At 42.3% G+C, this 19,531-nt stretch overlaps 1 protein-coding gene across 1 annotated transcript in view; it reads right to left on the reverse strand.

Annotated features, from left to right (window-relative positions):
* Nucleotides 1-19,531, reverse strand: part of LOC124722530 (glycine receptor subunit alpha-2-like) — a 424,158-nt gene that overhangs the window by 226,058 nt on the left and 178,569 nt on the right. The window contains exon 2 of the mRNA XM_047247678.1: nt 6,220-6,299. Within this exon, the coding sequence (XP_047103634.1) occupies nt 6,220-6,290 (71 nt within the window). The 5' untranslated portion in view covers nt 6,291-6,299. The remainder of the gene's footprint in view (nt 1-6,219; nt 6,300-19,531) is intronic.

The raw sequence follows: 19,531 nt of genomic DNA on the forward strand, positions 1-19,531 counted from the left end.
ACGCAATCCTTCAGCCGATAGTGCAACCATATAAGCAGCACATTAGCGAGGCATACACCTTCATGGACGACAATTCCCACCCCCATCGTGCACATCTTGTGAATGACTTCCTTCAGGATAACGACATCGCTCGACTAGAGTGGCCAGCATGTTCTCCAGACATGACCCCTATCGAACATACCTGGGATAGATTGAACAGGGCTGTTTATGGACGATGTGACCCACCAACCACTCTGAGGGATTTACGCCGAGTCGCCGTTGAGGACTGGGACAATCTGGACCAACAATGCCTTGATGAACTTGTGGATAGTATGCCACGACGAATACAGGCACGCGTCAATACAAGAGGACGTGCTACTGGGTATTAGAGGTGCCGATGTGTACAGCAATCTGTACCACCACACCGAAGGTCTCGCTGTACGAAGGTACAACATGCAATGTGTGGTTTTTATGAGCAATAAAAAGGGCGGAAATGATGTTTATGTTGATCTCTGTTCCAATTTTCTGTACAGGTTCCGGAACTCTCGGAATCGAGGTGATACAAAAACATTCTTTGATGTGTGTATCTGTACAAGAGCAGTAAAGTCTCCAACACTGTCATTTCATGTTGTTCATATGAGGAGCTGAAAAAATCAATCAAGAAAGAGATGATTAACCAACTGGAATAGATTTACTTCATTATCTCATGATAAAAAATTTTACATAAGAAGCTATCTAAATGTACGGTCTGCAAAGAAAAGTTTCACCTAAAGTTAAGTTACCCGAATATGCAGTAATATTTGCCTAGATGTGCCAGTCACCTCTATCCATGCTGACCAGGTCAAACTCTCCACAACTATAGAAAATGTATAAAGACTTTCAATTTTGTATGAGTAGAATGACAATGGCCAATCTGGTATACTTTGTTCAAGTTTGTAACGTCATTTGCATACCCATGACATCACAAGCCACGCCCCCTATCTATGATGTCAACATCATGATGTGGCAAGCCACACTCACTTTACATGACGTCCCATTGGCGGGAAATTTAAAAACACCCACAAAACCAGTAAATCAGTATGTTGCCAGAATGTTGAAAACTATCTGAAAGATTTGAATTTTATCGCATCGTATTTAAAAATCTCCAAACTATTTGTCTCATTCATGGTTCAAATGGCTCTGAGCACTATGGGACTTAACATCTATGGTCATCAGTCCCCTAGAACTTAGAACTACTTAAACCTAACTAACCTAAGGACATCACACACATCCATGCCCGAGGCAGGATTCGAACCTGCGACCGTAGCAGTCACGCGGCTCCGGACTGAGAGCCTAGAACCTTGTCTCATTCATGAAAGTAGGTAAGTTTCACCTGAATTGTAGAAATTGGCACAATGTTCAAAAAGTCTCAATGACCTGAATTTTTTGCACCATATTAAAATGTATCCGAACAACCTATATAATTTATTAAAAAAATATGTAAGCATGTGCATATCCACCCAATCACCCATTCAGATGCGCACACACACACACACACACACACACACACACACACACACACACACACACACACAAAAGCGCGCGCGCGCGCGCACTGGCACATACACATACACCTGATTTTTTGCGCTATTTTCCAAACTACTTGTATTATTTATCAGAATATGTAAGCTTCAACCAAATTGTGTAACTTGACATCATCTTCAGAAGTACTCCAATGAACAGAATTGTCTGCCATGTTAAAAAAAATTCGATTCTCTGTCAAAAATATATTGACACTATTGGTGTGAACTGGCATTAGTAGTGGAACTTACTACTTAAACAGCACTTGTCAATGAGCTTAGTTCTATCTCTGTACCACAGTTGGGACACAAATGAATATATCCATATAGAAATTGTCTGCACTATCTATGAAATCTATGAGAAATGTGCAAAAAGAAACACACACACACACAGTGTTCAAGTCATGTCACAATGTTATTTCCATGTCTAAAGTATGTAAAGGGTGCAACTTAGAGTAATTCCAATTCTAGAATTATGTGAAAAATACTTCAGCAACACAATGTCTACTTCAAGTGTCACAATGTTGTTTTCACGTCTAAAATCTCCGTTAAAACACCTAAATGGTGTAACTTTAAGTATTTCCACATATCAATGGTTCTACAGTGATATTCAAAATTAAAGCAACAAACGGAAATTTTGCAAGGTTGCGGTTATTTTGCCACAGAATAGCACAAACAGGTGATAGTAAAGTGGAAACAATGTGAAGAATACGGAAGGCAAACAACTGGAACATGCATAACGACAGATAAAACGTTCATCATTTTTTCAACTTAACGGATTTGTGCACACAACCGGTTAATGTGCTCAGTATGGGGTGTGATCACGTCTGGCAAGGTGTGACCACGTCTGGCAGCAATACAGGCCTGACAGCAACAGAGCATACTGTGAATGACATCCTCAATCTCGTGTTGAGGCAATGACGCCCATTCTTCGTGCAGAGTTGCTCGCATTTGTCGGAGAGTGGCTGGTGGGTGCTGACGTGATGTAACCCGTCTCCCTAGTCCATGCGAGACATGCCCTATGGGATTCAAATCGGGAGAGCGAGCAGGCCACGCCATGTGTGTAATGTCCTCCGTGCTCTATGAGGTTGAGCATCACCGTCCGTCAAAACGAAGTCTGGGCCTACAGCACTGCGCAACAACCGCGAATGAGGTCCTAAGTTCTCGTCACGATACCTGACAACCATTAAACCTTGCCGATTCACCCGTACAATTTCACGAAGTGTCCGAGAGGTCAACATAATCACTGCTCACACCATTAAGGATTCTCCTCGCTATCGGTCTCTTTCCACAATGTTTGGGTCCCGGAACCATGTTCCACGTTCCCTCCAGCTCCGAATCCAACGAGAATCACTCTCGAGACCAAATCCGAACCCATCTGTGATAAGAACACTGGCCCTCTGTTCGACCATCCAGGTGGCATGTTGACGGCTCCACTCTAGATGTCGTCTTCTGTGCAGGCGCGTCAGAGGTACACATGCAGCAGGTCTCCGATAATAAAAGTCACACTCTGCCGAACCCTTCTTTACAAAGTTTGCCTCGATTCAACACGTCCAGTGGATGCTGCGAGATCAGATGACAGTTGCCGTGCAGTAATAAGGCAGTACCTTCGTGCCATTACAGCCTAATAACGATCCTCTCTTTTTGATGTCACACGTGTTCGGCACTGCCCTGGTCTTCAGGATACAGTTTCGGTCTCTATAAACTGTTGCCACATCCGATAAACAACACAACGATTCACATTAAGCCATCGGGCAATCGGGCCATTCTCCCTACGGCCATCCACCGCAGAGAGTCGGGTAGGCATCTTCTCTGTGCCATGCTGCACCGTTTTTGACCGTGTCCACAGTGATTGTGGATGTGGGCTCACCCGCAAACACTACGCCGTTTGATAGGTGCCCTGACATCATCGTTGGCGTGGTTGTCCGTTGACCAGAATGCCATCTTCCGTGCAGAACACGATCGAACGGACATCTGTTGACAATTTGTGTGATTGCATCGTGAATTAGACACAGGACGGGAAAAGAGCGGTTTGTTGCTTCAATTTTGGACACCAGCGAATAAGTGTACAAAACACCAGTGCTCTGCTGAAATAACATGCTAAGCAGGCAGCTGAATTTAGTCTTTGGCCTAGATGAGGCTGTACACAAAAGCGAACCTGACCAAGCACCGTTTTAGGGTGGAACACTATAACAACATTCACAATATTTATGTCAAGTGTTAAAACATTATCTTCATATTTAACATGTTCATTAAAATATGTAAATGATTTAACTTAACAGTATTTCTATGGCTAAAATATCTGAAAGACGTAAGTCACAAGAAACACACGATGTTAATGTCAAGCGTTGCAAAGCTATGGGTTGTTCTAATTTCGATCTTAGGTTTAGTTGAGACTACTTTAAATTGTGTTACATACATCGAACTTTCATCATTTGGCCTTTTTTTAGAAGTTTCTCTGTAATGGCACCTCACCAAGCACCGTTTTTTAGGGTAAGAAGATAATGCATCATGTATTACACTAGGTTTTTTAATAACTGTGTGGCATTGGACGTACCTGTAGTTATGTTCTATTGGATTTCTATAAACAAACGTCACAGTTTCTGACGCTTAAGCACAACAAACCGTACTAAAAATTTTACATTTTGACGAGATATTTAATGCACTGTATCGCCTAAACCTAGGGAGAGAATGTAAGCATTTATGGTAGCAGTTTATAAGAAAGGAATCAAAGAAGATCCTAACAATAACAATAAATTACTGCTTTGTGATCGCATACACGATTATATGCAAAGAATTTACTAGTAAGAACTAACAGAGATCACAGTGTAAGAGAAACAGTGGATTTGGGACTAGAGGCTGATACAGGTCTGAGATCTTTATACTGCACAAGGAATGAGAGTGGATGCCTAATAATCTATGAAATTTCGTACGTTATGTATAAAATTGCTACATGTCAACGTTGTGTAAGGGTGAGGGATCGGTATCTTTGCTGCAACTGCTTCATGAAACTAGACCGAGAAATCTTGGAAGATTGCCACATTGCTAAGGAGTTGTTCTGCGATTAGTCCATTTTTATTTATATTGAAAATGTTGAAACAGAGGAAAAGAAATTCTACGTGTCGTAAATACAAATAGAAATATCACTTTCAGCGTTCTCATTTTAGTTCGAGGGAAAATTAAATATTCCAATTATATTTTCCGGAAACTGGAAAAAAGGAAGAAAACGGCCAATAAAAACAATACAATAAACACAGAAAATAAAACTCAAAACCATGTGATTGTTGCTGTGTCAGCTATACATGTTCATTCTCAGAAAAAGGAAGGAAAATTAGGTTTCAACGTCCCGTTGGCGACGGGGTCATTAGTGACAGTGGACATGCTCGAATCGGGAAAGGACGAAAAAGTAAAGCGGCTGTGTTTTTCTCAAAGGAACCATCCTGGAATTTGCCTTATGAGATTTAAGGAATCCATGGTAAATCTACGGGCAGTGACTTGAACTACTGTCCTCTGGAGTTAAGGTCAAGTGATCTACCCACTACACCACCTTGTTAACAAAATTTGTGTATTTCAAAATGACAAGAATGAGAGTGATATTTTAAACAAAACTGAGATGGTAAGAAAATGTATCTGTCGAGTAATTTCACTTCTTAGGAACTACAGAAGCCTAAATAAAAGAGGAAGCTTACATTGATTTTGCTATAAATGTAAGACACGGAATTTAACTGGGAGAAAACAGTGTTAAGCAGCTATCCTCGAAACAAATTTTGTGAGGAAAAGTAGCAAAATACAGTGATCATGCCATAGTAAGAATTACATTATCAAGCAAATATTATAGCTAGTCGTGGCTGTGATGGATATCATTGGCAGGAAGAAATTATAATGATATGTTAGCAACTCTCAACGGAAGAAAATGCACTACCAAAGAAAACATTAATTTGTACTCAGTTTTTCCCCACAAAACAAAAGGAAATTCGGTGCAGCATCAGACAGATACTACAGGGACCAGAAATCTCGAAGTACTGTATGGTCATTGAGAAGTGGGATGCAGGGAAATGCTGAATATGCCGATTGTGGTTTACAGTATTGAAAATCTGCATTTGGACTAGCATTGGTAAATCGAGTCTATAAGAGCATGTAGATGAATTAAAAGAACACATGAAAATAAAAAAAATGCACATACAATTGGCCACAGGGTACAGAAGTTATAAGAGAAAGTATATGTCCTAGGAGAAGAACATTGCTTAGCTAAGAAATGTGTCAGATCCATTTACTGTCAACTGGACGCAAAATTCATTTCTCAGTATTAAACGATAATAAACCTATTTGCGTACTTCTGGAAGAAATTGTGATTATCAATAATACCGATGTCAATAAGTTATGGATAAACTAAAACTATTATTTGAAAAAATAAAATAAAAAGTAAAATTTGAATACCATTTCATTCAAATGACAAGCAGGTCCAGCAGGAAAATGATTTCTTTTAATCAATATTTGATGGCTGTGAAACAAACCAAAGAGGCAACAACTGTATTCATTAACATGTTGACTAGGTAGGGACATTATGGTATGGTATGTATATTTATTCTCATTTACGAATCGCCAGACTTCCAGACGGAGTCCGTCGTGAGCAATAAGCAGAACAGATTACAGAGAAAGAAGGCGAGCAGCAGAAACTCACTGTGCGTGTACGGCTGTCATGCAGATAACGGCCGCCAGAGAGACTCCCACGAGGAAGGCCCTCTCCCTCATGTCAGGCACCTGCAACAAGCACTGCTTGTAAGCCGACAGCTTCAAACGTTGCAAGCTCAAATACCTCCACCAGTTACAGTCCAACTCCTTAAATAATTTTTATTTCTTGTTTGTTTTCTGTTATACACGTAAATGTGTATACTATGAGTACATGCAATAAATTGATAAATTCCAATCCGTTCTGTTTTTCACTAAACTTTATTAAACAATGTATAGTTTACAGACCACCTATCGTAATAATATAATTAGTCCTTGAGGAAATACTTTATATGATTAAAATTTTTAAATTTACGATACAGTAAAATCAGGTGCTCTTCTAAATTTGGCCCAAAAATTGCTGTTTATTTTAAAGACTGATATACCTTGATGAAAAGCCCTCATTCTCCGCTTATCAGTGAACATCCTACATGTTTCCGGTTTCCAGAAACTGTGCCTTCAAAAAATTACACGTAATCGGAATTAGTGTATTCTAGAATGTCCGAATCTTAAAGTGAGAGCCTGCCGAAATTCCGCAGTTATAAATCTGTGGACTTGGTTTTTTGTTTCCAGAAATGTATAACTTTCCTAGAACAACATGATAGCTGTAAATATTCCAATTAGAAATTTTAATTTTCCAAAAAATTCTTAGCGGGTCTTGGAAATCCCATTGTACAGTAAACCTTCTACATTATAAAACAGTACTTCACATTTAGCGATTTTTCTATCAGACAACTTACAATTAATCTAGATAGGATCACTGCCTATTGTGATTTTGCATTTTTTACTTTTCTTGTCGTGTATGTTAATATCTAAACATCAATAATCTTTATTTTCCCTTTTTCTGATTTCTATACTAAACGCGTATTTATGTATACGTTGTACACAAAGCCGATGGCAGCTGGAGGCGAGTATCCAACCAGTGAAAACGCTATTTAACTGTTTCCCATCTGTGTTGCGCTTACGAAAGTTTCCTAAACCACTCACACATCTCATGGAAAAAAAAAAAGCACTCAGAAGACATGGTCGGACGTCAATTTAGCATCGTACAAGTACACACCATCAGCGGGAGTGGACATAATTACAGTTTCAGTTCTCTGTGACAGATACTCTGAGGCGCCAAAGAAACTGGTGTAAGCATGCGTATTCAAATACACAGATATATAAACAGGTAGGATACTGTGCAACGTCTATATAACACAACTAGTGTCTGGCGCAGTTGTTACATCTACATCCATACTCCGCAAGCCACCTGACGGTGTGTTAGATCGGTTACTGCTGCTACAATGGCAGGTTATCAAGATTTTAGTGAGTTTGAACGAGGTGTTATAGTCGGAGCACGAGCAGTGGTACACAGCATCTCCGAGGCAGCGATGACGTGGGGATTTTCCAGTACGACCATTTCACCAGTCTACCGTGAATATCAGGAATACGGTAAAACATCAAATCTCCGATATCGCTGCGACTGGAAAAAGATCCTGCAAGGACGGGACCAACGACGACTAAAGAGAATCGTTCAACGTGACAGAAGTGCAAGGCTTCCGCAGATTGATGCAGATTTCAATGCTAGGTCATCAACAAGTGTCAGCATGTGAACCATTCAACGAAACGTCATGGATGTGGGCTTCCAGAGCCGAAGGCCCACTCGTGTACCCTTGATGACTGCAGGACGCAAAGCTTTACGCCTCGCCTGGGTCCGTCAACACCGACAATGAACTGTTGATGACTGGAAACATGTGGCCTGGGCGGCCGAGTCTCGTTTCAAATTGTATCGAGTGGATGGACGTGTACGGGTATGGAGACAACCTCACGAATCCATGGACCCTGCATGTCAGCATGGGACTGTTCAAGTTGGTGGAGGCTCTGTAATGGTGTGGGGCGTGTGCAGTGGGAGTTATATGGGACCCCTGATACGTCTACATATGATTCTTACAGGTGACACATATGTAAACGTCCTGTCTGATCACCTGCATCCATTCACGTACATTGTGTATTCGGACGGACGTTGGTAATTCCAGCAGGACAATGCGACACCCCACATGTCCAGAAATACTATAGAGTGGTTCCAGCACACTCTTCTGAGTTTGAACACTTCCGCTGGCCACCAAGCTCCGAAGACACGAACATTATTGAGCATATTGGGGATGCCTTACAACGTGCTGTTCAGAAGAGATCTCCACCCCGTCGTACTCTTAAGTATTTATGGACAGCCCTGCAGGATTCATAGTGTCCGTTCCCTCCAGCACTACTTCGGACATTAGTCGAGTCCATGCCACGTCGTGTTGTGGCACTTCTGCGTGCTCGCCTACACGATATTAGGCAGGCGTACCAGTTTCTTTGGCTTTTCAACGTAGAGCGGCCACCAGAGTGCGTTAGTTTTACTCGTACACAGTGTTTTTAGTAAGTTTGGTAGGGTACATAAGAAGCGTGAACAACGTCAGATGTAAGAGAGCGTCATGAGAAACTGACGGACCTTGAAAGGGTCTCCGTTGGTCCGGGTGGTCGTATGGTGGAATATCCAGATTTTTGAGGCATTCAGGTGTAACAGTGGCCCGATGTTGGACTGTATTGGAAAGTGAGGGAAGGTACATTTCTCGCTTCTGGTCAACCAGCTATGACCACCACAAGCGATGACTCGTATTGTGCAGTACGCGTATTGTACCCCTTCACATCTGCGCCTGTGAACCGAGAACAAGTACTGGACTCGCTACAGCATTCTACATCTACATCGATACTCCGCGGTGTATGTTGGCGGCAGTCAGCTACAAATGCCGGTTCCCTAAATTTTCTCAATCGTGTTTCTCGAAAAGAACGTCACGTTCCGTCCAGGGATTCCAGTTTGAGCTCCCGAAGCATCTCTGTAACACCTGCAAGTGTTTTTCGAACCTACTGGTGACAAATCTAGCAGCCCGCCTCTGAATTGCTTCGATATCTTCCTTCAATCCGACCTGGTACGGATCCCAAACACTCGAGTAGTACTCAAGAGTAGGTCGCACCAGCGTCCTATATGCGATCTCCTTATAAATTTCTCCCAATAAACCGAAGTTGACCATTCGCCTTCCCTATCACGGTTCTCACATGCTCGTTCCACCTCATATCGCTTTGCATCGTTACGCCCAAATATTTAAACGGCTTGAGTGTGTCAAGCAGGATATTAGTAACACTGTAGCCGAACATTAAAGGTTTGATCTTCCCACTCATCCGCATTAACTTACATTTTTCCACATTTAGGGCTAGATGCTATTCATCACACCAACTGGAAATTTTGTGTAAGTCGTCGTGTATCTTCCTGCAGCCAATCAACTTCGACGCCTTACCGTACACGACGCTATCATCAGCAAACAACAACAGATTGCTGCTCACATTGTCCGCCAAATCATTTATGTATACAGAGGTCAACAACGGTGCTATCACACTTCCCTGGGGCACTCCTAACGATACCCTTGTCTCTGATGAACACTGGCCGTCGAGGACAGCATACTGGGTTCTATTATTTAAGTCAGTGTTTTTCAACCTCTTGTAATACGCGACCCCTTTCCAAGTGAAAAAGCTATGTCGACCCTCCCCCCCCCCCCCCCAAACCGTAATAAAACTGTCAGTGATTTAAAAGGCAGTGTATTTAATTTTCTTTCTATTGATGCTATACTGATCGAGAAACCAAGTGTACTGTGCAAGGTAGTCGCAACGCTCTGCCAACAGCGATATAATTATTCCTTGTTGCGTTGGAGGCACAGGGCGAGAAGGGGTCAGCGGTTGTATAGGCCCGCATTTTCACTTGCGTCAATAAGTTGTCCGAGTACGTCAGCGAGTATGGACGTGGTTATAGTGCTTTTGCGCTTCGCTCCGAGCGAGCATAAAATGAAGAAGTTTCTCAAAAAGATCTGCGCAGCACTCCACGACTGGTACAAGTTGCAATGGCAGAAGCGAATCAAAATCGAATAAAAAAGACTGTAGGAAGATAGTTATTTGAAGCATGGTTTCACTAGCATGAATGATAAACCTCAATGTGTAATTTGCGGTGAAGTATTGTCACGTGAGAGTATAACTCCATCACGGCTCATGCGTCACGTCTCAACTAAACATTCCAAGGAAGCTGATAAACCGGTGGATTTCTTCGAAAGGAAACTGAAAACCCTTAACCAGCAGCAAGCTACTATGATTCAGGTAATAAAATAGTACTGTTATTTGTTGATTAAAATAATATTATGTTACTGATCGAGCAGTCCAGAGATTTACTGTCGCCTACAGTGTCCATGGACTGTTCGATCAACAAATACGCCAGGACAAACTGAAGAGTCACAATATTAAGGGTCGTTCAATAAGTGATGCCCCACATTTTTTTTCAGAACATTTTTATTGTTAAGATTCAGAATTTGGTGACAATATACATCAACATATCTTGTCCATGTCCTATTTTTCGACGTAGCCTCTATCACGTTCTATGGCCGTACGCCAACGTTGTGGAAGAGCATGTATTCCCTGCTGGTAAAAGCTCTTCTCCTGTAGGCGTAGCCATGTGTTCACTGTATGACTGACACTCTCGTCAACTTCAAAGTGTGTTCCCCGTAGAACTCTTCAAGTGGCCCAAAGATATGGAAGTCCGAGGGTGCCAGGTCTGGGCTGTAGGGTGGATGAGGAAATAATGTCCAACCCACTTTGGCGATGTGTACTCGGGTTCTCGGACTTGTGTGTGGGCGAGCACTATCGTGTTGGAGTAAGGTTTCTGCTAGATTCTTGTCCGATCAAACACATCAGAACCGGTTCTTGAGTTTATTCAGAGTCTTCACATATGCCTCTGAATTGTTGGTTGACCATCTCGGCATCACATCCACGAGAATGACATCATCATAATCCCAGAAGACTGTCACCATTACTTTACCAGCAGAGAGGGTTGTCTTGAATTTCTTCTTTTGTGGTGAACGAGGATGTTGCCACTCCATGGACTGCCTTTTTGTTTCCGGCGAAGAGTGGTGCAGCCAGCTTTCGTCCCTAGTAACGATCGGAGACAGAAAGGCCTCTCTGGCAGTCTCAAAACGTTCTAACAATTCAAATGAAATGGCCTGTCGTTGAACCTTGTGGTTCGCTGTGAGCATTCGTGGAACCCATCCTGAGCACATCTTTGAATATCCGAAAGTCTCGACCATTCCAGTCGCACTTCCAATGCTGACCGACAACTGTAGAGCCAATTGTCGAGTTGTGATGCGCCGGTCGGCACGAATAATGGCATCCGCACGATTCAGCATGTCTGGAGCAGTGGCTGTGACAGGACGTCAAGAGCGTGGCTGATCGTGGAGCTCTGTTTCTTCATTTCCTGAGGCTATAAGTTTCTTTACCCATCGCCCAACTGTACTCCTATCAACTGCAGCATCGCCATACACTGCACAAAAACGTTTATGGATGTTCACCACGGTTTCTTTTTCTGCACACAAGAATTCAATAACAGCGCGCTGCTTGTGAAGCGAGTCGTCGTATGTAGACGCCATTTTGAGTTTCCTCTACGGATTTGCCATCTGCCAGAACGGTTCGAAACTTCACCGGCGCACAGAACAAACATCAAACGTGAAGCACCAACAAGGACGTTTCTCTGTGTATATTAAAGGCTTTTTTAAAAATGTATGTTATTGATTATTTATTTGTTTTTACTGATTTAACGTTACATTTCGTCTGATTTCAGGTACCCATCGTTAACGAGAAAACGTTGTCAGCTAGCTACCGAGTCGCTCACGCAGGAAACCTGCATACAGACGCCGAGAATCTTATTTTGCCAGCAACCCTCGATATGGTTGAAATTTTTTAGGTAAGCAGTAGGCAAACCGACTAAAAAGCATATCACTTTCTGATAGTACCATTAAACGCAGGATAACGATATGGCTGGTGACATTCGAGAACAATTAAAATTTGATGATGTACTGAAGTTTCAGATTTGAGTTGTTTAGGGTATTTGTGCGCTCTGAAGCATATGAAAATATCATGGAAGATATTTTATTCTACGAAGTACTTCCTGCGAACACTACTGACTATTGATTTTACGACATGATTTTAGAAAGCACTCTCAGCTACTAGATTGACTGGACGAAATGTACCGCCATTAGTAGTGATGGTGCTAAAGCTATGACTGGCAATGAAAGTGGGCGCTTGGCGAAATTAAAATAAAAGATGCCAAACGTTTCATAGACAAACTGCTTTCCTCATTGACAAACTCAGGCAGCCACAGTCTTACCTTTTAATTTAAACACTGTGCTTAAAGAGTTGATCAAAGCTGTGAACTCTATGAAAGATAAAGCTTTGCAAACTCGACTGTTTAGAATCATTTTTAAGAGATGAGTTCGTTTCATCAAAATCTCTTTTATTACACAGAGGTCAGATGGCTTTCCAAAGCAAAGGCATAGACACGAGTTCTGGAATTAAAAGTTGAATTGTAAATGTTCTTACAATATTAAAAATCATGATATACGAATTATTTTAGTGACCCTGTTTGGTTATTAAAATTAGCATTTATCACTGATCTTTTTAACCACCTAAATATTTTATACAAGATCCTCCAAGGGAGAGAAGAAAACATTGTAACGGCCAAGGATAAAATCGAAGAAGTCCTCGCAAAACTTCATTAATGGTCAACGTCTTTGCAAAAGATGATGTTGAGTCTTTCCCTTGTATTCAGAACAGTGTCAAAGGAACTACAGTGCAACCATAGGGCGTTCTCACATTCCTTGCATGATACACAGCTTGTATAATTTGGAAGAGAAACTATTAAGTTACTTTCCAGAACTGAATTCTAAAACTGGCAACGGTCATAGATGGATACAAAATCCTGTTTTAAGTACGTCAGTACAACTGGCCGATCTGAGAACGAGGATGAAAGAAATTCTTACAGATATTCCTACTGATGGCACACGTAAAATTTAATTTAATTCGCTGATGACACGTCTTCTGGATGAAGAGAAAAGAAGAACATCAACAGCTGGCAAGGGAAGCTTTGAACTTGTTAGTTCCATCCGATATTTCCTACCTAAGTTAATTGGCGTTCTCTTCAACGGTGAGCATAAAAACTAAGAGGAGAAATAGGTTTCAATTAGAAAATGATTTGATTGTTTGTGTCTCAAAAACAGGGCCACGATTTGACATTATTAATAAATAAACGGACACAGCTTTCTCATTGAAATTATTGTATTTTTATTGTATTGTAGGACCTACAACCCTCGCTCACTTTTATCTAAGTGGCACCTATGACAGATATAGCTCGTCTCACCCTATGAATAAAAACTGTTAAAGAAATAAAATCCTGGTAAGTGTCAAGCACGATTTTAAAAAATAAAAATGAGATACATTAATCATTATTCATCAGACTGAAATTGTGACCATGAATTTGCCTATAACCGCTGAATCGTACCATTATTGCTATTGGCTTTAACTCTTGATGGTATGATTTATGATCTGTGGAAAGAAATAACAATGAGATAACAGAACACGTAGAAGAATAAACAGCGTAATGTTTACATCAGTATTATTATTACGATGAACAACGTACAGTGAAACCTAACTTAACGAGCCCGTTCTGTAAAGAGTTTTTGTTCAAATGTGTGTGAAATCTTATGGGACTTAAATGCTAAGGTCATCAGTCCCTAAGCCTTCACACTACTTAACCTAAATTATCCTAAGGACAAACACACACACCCATGCCCGAGGGAGGACTCGAACCTCCGCCGGGACGAGCCGCACAGTCCATGACTGCAGCGTCTCAGACCGCTCGACTAATTCCGCGCGGCTCTGTAAAGAGTGATTCATGTAGCGCGCAATACACAATGTAATTTTGTGGAAGGTTGAATCCGTTACCAACAGTTCAAAAATGGTTCTAAGCACTATGGGACTTAACATTTGAGGTCATCAGTTCCCTAGACTTAGAACTACTTAAACCTAAGTAACATAAGGACATCACACACATCCATGCCCGAGGCAGGATTCGAACCTGCGAAGTAGCAGCCGTGTGGTTCCGGACTGAAGCGCCTTGAACCGCTCGACCAAAGTGGCCGGAGTTACCAACACTGTTTCGCATGATAAGCCTGTTGAGTGTCATTTGTTAACCACTTTAGAAACCACCTTCTGACACAGAAAGACCACTTCAGCTACTATAGTTGGGCAATAAGTCATTTGTCGTTGTCAACCAACACGAAGTCAACGAGGTTGCCCATTAACCAACATGCAGAGAGATGTTTCATTCAACTGCCATCTTTTGTGTTTAGCACTTATTTTTAACACTAGGCAAAAACAAGACAACTTTATTGTAAAAACAGGATGTAAAATATTATGCAATACACGCCCTATTTTTTAAACATAATCTCCATCCCATTCTATGGCCTTCCTCCAGGGTGAAACAAAGGCGTGTATGCCCTGTCGGTACCAATCCTTGTCCTGGTGGTGGAGCCAGTGCTTCACTGTGTAAATCACCTCCTTAGTGTCCTCAAAATGTCTTCCACGAATGACATCCTTTAATGGCCCAAACAAGTGGAAGTTCGAGGGGGGGGGGGGGGGGGGGGGGCTAGGTCAGGGCTGCCAGGTGTGACAGCCGTGTATGGTCTCCCCGACCGCTACAAATCGTGGAGCTCCGCCGAATCGCCTTCTGAAGACCTCACCCTCCGTTCCCAGTGACTAACCGTACTTCTGTCGACAGCAAATGCTCCATAGACTTTGCACAAGCGTTTGTGAATATTCCCCACAGTTTCTTTCTCTGCAGTGAGAAATTCAATGACGGCACGTGGCTTGTAACGTACATCACCTACCGACGCCATTTTGAAACTGTCCTGCAGCTACGCTATGTGTCAGAAGTGACGGAAACTTGGCGCGCTCACCTAGGAGACTAAATAATACATACGTAACGTTTCGCATTCGTAGCATTGTTCTCCGCTGAGAAAAAAATTGCGGTGCATTACTTTCTGTCAAAAGAAAGCAACGTTACTTTTTAATTAATTGAGAGAATATTTGGTATATTTTAGTACAAATAATTGTACTAATTTTTTACAAGAATTTTTTCAACTTTTATACAGGACTATTAAAATAACAATGATTCAATTCACAGCAATTGCAATTGACAACACGAAATAAATGAAAAATGAATCTGGAAGCATGGAATGGCGACTTTGTGGGAATCCCGCTCAAGCCACAGTGCTACGAAAAACGAAAAAAAAAACGCAAATAAGCAGTGTGTCAGTTACCGTCTGAGGTGAGCTCAAGCGCCCTAGATCCACTCCGTACTTCTTGCATTCTCTCACTGCTGCCAATCCTAGCGAGCTATTGTTTGATTCGAAGCACGGTTACTGAAATGCACGTGAGCTGTGAGTACTGGCTCAGCCATTTTGTATCACATTTGAGAGTGAGCATATTTTAAATGTGCTTCCACGAATGTTTCTAGTTCCGTGTGATATTTTTACCACAGCAGATGATTGGCACTGAAATTAAGTTGTCAGTACTGTACAAGAAGCTGCCGCCTCATCACATTCCCACTTACAAGGGAACCTCCCCATCGCACCCCCCTCAGATTTAGTTATAAGTTGGCACAGTGGATAGGCCTTGAAAAACTGAACACACATCAATCGAGAAAACAGGAAGAAGTTGTGTGGAACTATGAAAAAAATAAGCAAAATATACAAACTCAGTAGTCTATGTGCAACATAGGCAATATCAGTGCCACTGCAAGCTCAGGAGCGCCGTGGTCCCGTGGTTAGCGTGAGCAGCAGTGGAACGAGAGGTCAATGGTACAAGTCTTCCCTCAAGTGAAAATTTTACTTTCTTTATTTTCGCAAAGTTATGATCTGTCGTTCGTTCATTGACGTCTCTGTTCACTGTAATAAGTTTAGTGTCTGTGTTTTGCGACCGCACCGCAAAACCGTACGATTAGTAGACGAAAGGACGTGCCTCTCCAATGGGGACCGAAAACATTTGATCGCTAGGTCATAGATCAACCGATTCCTCCACAATAAAAAAACGTCTGATATATTCTATACGATACTGGTGACGGCATGTGCGTCACATGACAGGAATATGTTGTCGACCCACCTAACTTGTACACTTGGCGAATGGGTAAAAAGATTCTTCTACCTTGCCCGATTTAGGTTTTCTTGTGGATGTGATAATCACTCCCAAAAAACTAATGGAAACATAAGAGTTTGACACATAAACTGAAAATAAAAAATTAAAATTTTCACTCGAGGGAAGACTTGAACCAAGGTCCTCTCGTTTCTCAGCTCCTCACACTAACCACGTGACCACAGCGCTCCTGTGCTCACATTATCCTTCATGTTGCCTATCTTGCGCATAGACTACTTAGTTTGTATATTTTGCTTATTTTTTCATAGTTCCACACAACTTCTTCCTGTTTTCTCGATTGATGTGTGTTCAGTTTTTCAAGGTCTATCCGCTGTACCAACTTATAACTAAATCTGAGGGGGGTGTGATGGGGAGGTTCCCTTGTTAGAACTGAATGTGGGCCGGCCGGAGTGGCCGAGCGGTTCTAGGCGCTACAGTCTGGAACCGCGCGACCGCTACGGTCGCAGGTTCGAATCCTGCCTCGGGCATGGATGTGTGTGATGTCCTTAGGTTAGTTAGGTTTAATTAGTTCTACGTTCTAGGGGACTCATGACCTTAAGTCCCATAGTACTCAGAGCCATTTGAACCACTGAATGTGGTCTTTTACCTCTCCCCGCAAAAAATCTTAGAGGAGATCTCCTAAATATGGTCTGTGCAGGACTTTTGCCCGGCCAGACAGAAAGCGGCCTTTCACGGCGCTGCGGCTGGCCTGTGCCTGCGTTGGTAGTGAACTACACACCGGCAGGAGCGGCTACCAGTGCGGGCTGCAAGTACTGCTAAGTTGTCACACTGTGGTAGCGGCCGAAAGCTCATTAGTAGCGCGGTATGACGGAGCTGCTTCACATCGCTGCGGCCATACAGCAGTCAAATGTGCCAGCAGGTGCACACAGCCACTCAGTTCTGTGGCGAATCTGTATACAGCGACAACTCGGCGCCTGCCGGTAAATTGCCACTGTGTCAAAGCGGCACTCTGTGTGACTGGCACCATACAGCAACGAGCATTTCAATGAAGCAGCCTTTGCGGCTCAATGCCGCAGATCGTGCAGGCAGTCCGCGTTCTGTCTGACCAGGACTTTGTGACCCTCGCCGCGCAACTCCCGTTCGGCACATTTCGGAAGAAATGAGAGGCACATAGCAGTTTGTCGCAATCCAATTAGTTAGAACAGGGTGTTCCATTTATCTGATAACAGCCTGTGCGTCGCAGCAAATGCCTGGCAGCGAGCGCTCCATTGCCCGGCGATAAGATCCGTGTCGCCCGACTACTACTGCCTTATGACATGATTACATTTAAAATATAAGCAAATAAATTTTGTTCTCACCCATATCACTCCAGGAGATGCTGGAACTGCTTGTCATTATTTTCCACGCATTTCTGATATCTACTCAAAAAATTACTAATCACACAATGTAATTCTCTCTGAGATACTGACTTAATTAATTCACGGCTATTATCCTTGAGTTCCTCTATCGTGTGAGGATTTGTTGTGTAAATTTTGTCCTTCAGTGCACCTCACATATACAAATCGCACCGAGTTAAATTGGGATTTCTAGGGGGCCAGGTACTGTTACTAATCACTCTTTCATCGAACACATCGTGAATTGCCTACAAAGAAACATTGGGTGCATGAGCCCTTGCCGAATCCTGTTGAAAAAATACGGACCTTCCTTCTCTTTCACTCAGCTCATTAAAAAACTGCCGCAAAATGTTTTTTTACATATTTTTCACATGTAACTAAGTCATAAAAAAAATTGGGCCTATCATTCTGTCACCACTAACTGCGCACTACACCCCTATTTTCTGATCATGAAGGATTCCTCACGAAGCGCAACAGCTCCAATGTAGAGAGTTTTGGCAGTTAACATACCCGTGTAATTAGAACCATGCCTCATCTGAAAAGAGATCCATTTCACCGTTATACACTTGTTTTAAAAGCCATTCGCAAAACTTAACCCTGAGCGCAGGACCACCAGGTTGAAGTTCTTGTACTACTGATACTTTATACTGCCAAGCAGCTTAGCACCTCTTTGTACAGAGGTGCACGAAATTTGTGTTTGATGTTAAATACACGTAAGAGACTTTTTAGGGGAATTTTCCAGGAGATATGCAATGTCATCGAGACGAGCTCCTGTGAGCATTTTAGACGTAGTTTAAGCTTCCTGTCTTGAATACTTCTCATTTCACGAAATGTATTCACTAATTTGTGAACTGCATCCCGAATCGGACCTTGAACACCTGGAAACTTCTGTTAAACATCTCCGAAGAGTACCAGCGGACTCGGTACGCACATACGAGTCGTAAATGAACACTCGTTGTGGAATTGAATAATTCGCTCTTGCCACTGTTGCGTTCTCAAATTTCTCTGTTACACTCGTGAAGCCTGTTTCACTGCTCGAATGACACTGGCCGTCAAGGTGTGTGTGTCTGTACGGCCTACACTCAAAAACTCGCAGAAAAAGGGGGGGCATAGTGCAGTCCCGCGGGACCCATTCGACCGGCAGGCGGTCATCAGATAAATGGAACATCCTGTATATTTCGGCTAGCCATGGTTAGCCATCTTCAGAGCATTTTCATTGCGATTCAACAGACATGCCACAGTTCACTTTACCATGCATTTTTACAAGCGTATAGGCAGAAGGACACTGACATTGTCCTTCTACCTATAAACTTGTAATGCACTGAAGATAGCTGTTTATAGCCGAAATCTAGATTTCAAAGCATAATAAAAACTAATGGGATTGCGACTGACTGCTGTGTGCCTCTCGTTCCTTACAGTCTACGGTTACTGTGCGTTACTGTGCACAACGGTTCTTGATGGAACAAAAGGTGGTTAAGATGTCGGAAGAGTTAGACAGACATTGTGTCACTTCTCACCCCTGCAAGTCTTTGCGTATTTGAAGTTTTCAACAAGTTTAAAATGAATTCATATTCATTACTACAAATAACTAAAACACATCTGAACGAGAGCGACTTTGTGCTTTCACGAAACCTTGTCACTTCCAGTGACATTTCTACAATAGCTCATGCTCGTGGTGTAACATTGCGTTATAATCCATGCTGCAACTCCTGCCTCCTGTAACAACGACCTCTCGAGCAACACTTAGCGACCCCTTGGGGGTCGCCACCCACAAGTTGAAAAATACTGATTTAAGAAATCTTCAAGACACTCAGATATCTGTGAACTTAT

Source organism: Schistocerca piceifrons, chromosome X, assembly GCF_021461385.2.
Source record: "Schistocerca piceifrons isolate TAMUIC-IGC-003096 chromosome X, iqSchPice1.1, whole genome shotgun sequence".
Taxonomy (NCBI): domain Eukaryota; kingdom Metazoa; phylum Arthropoda; class Insecta; order Orthoptera; family Acrididae; genus Schistocerca; species Schistocerca piceifrons.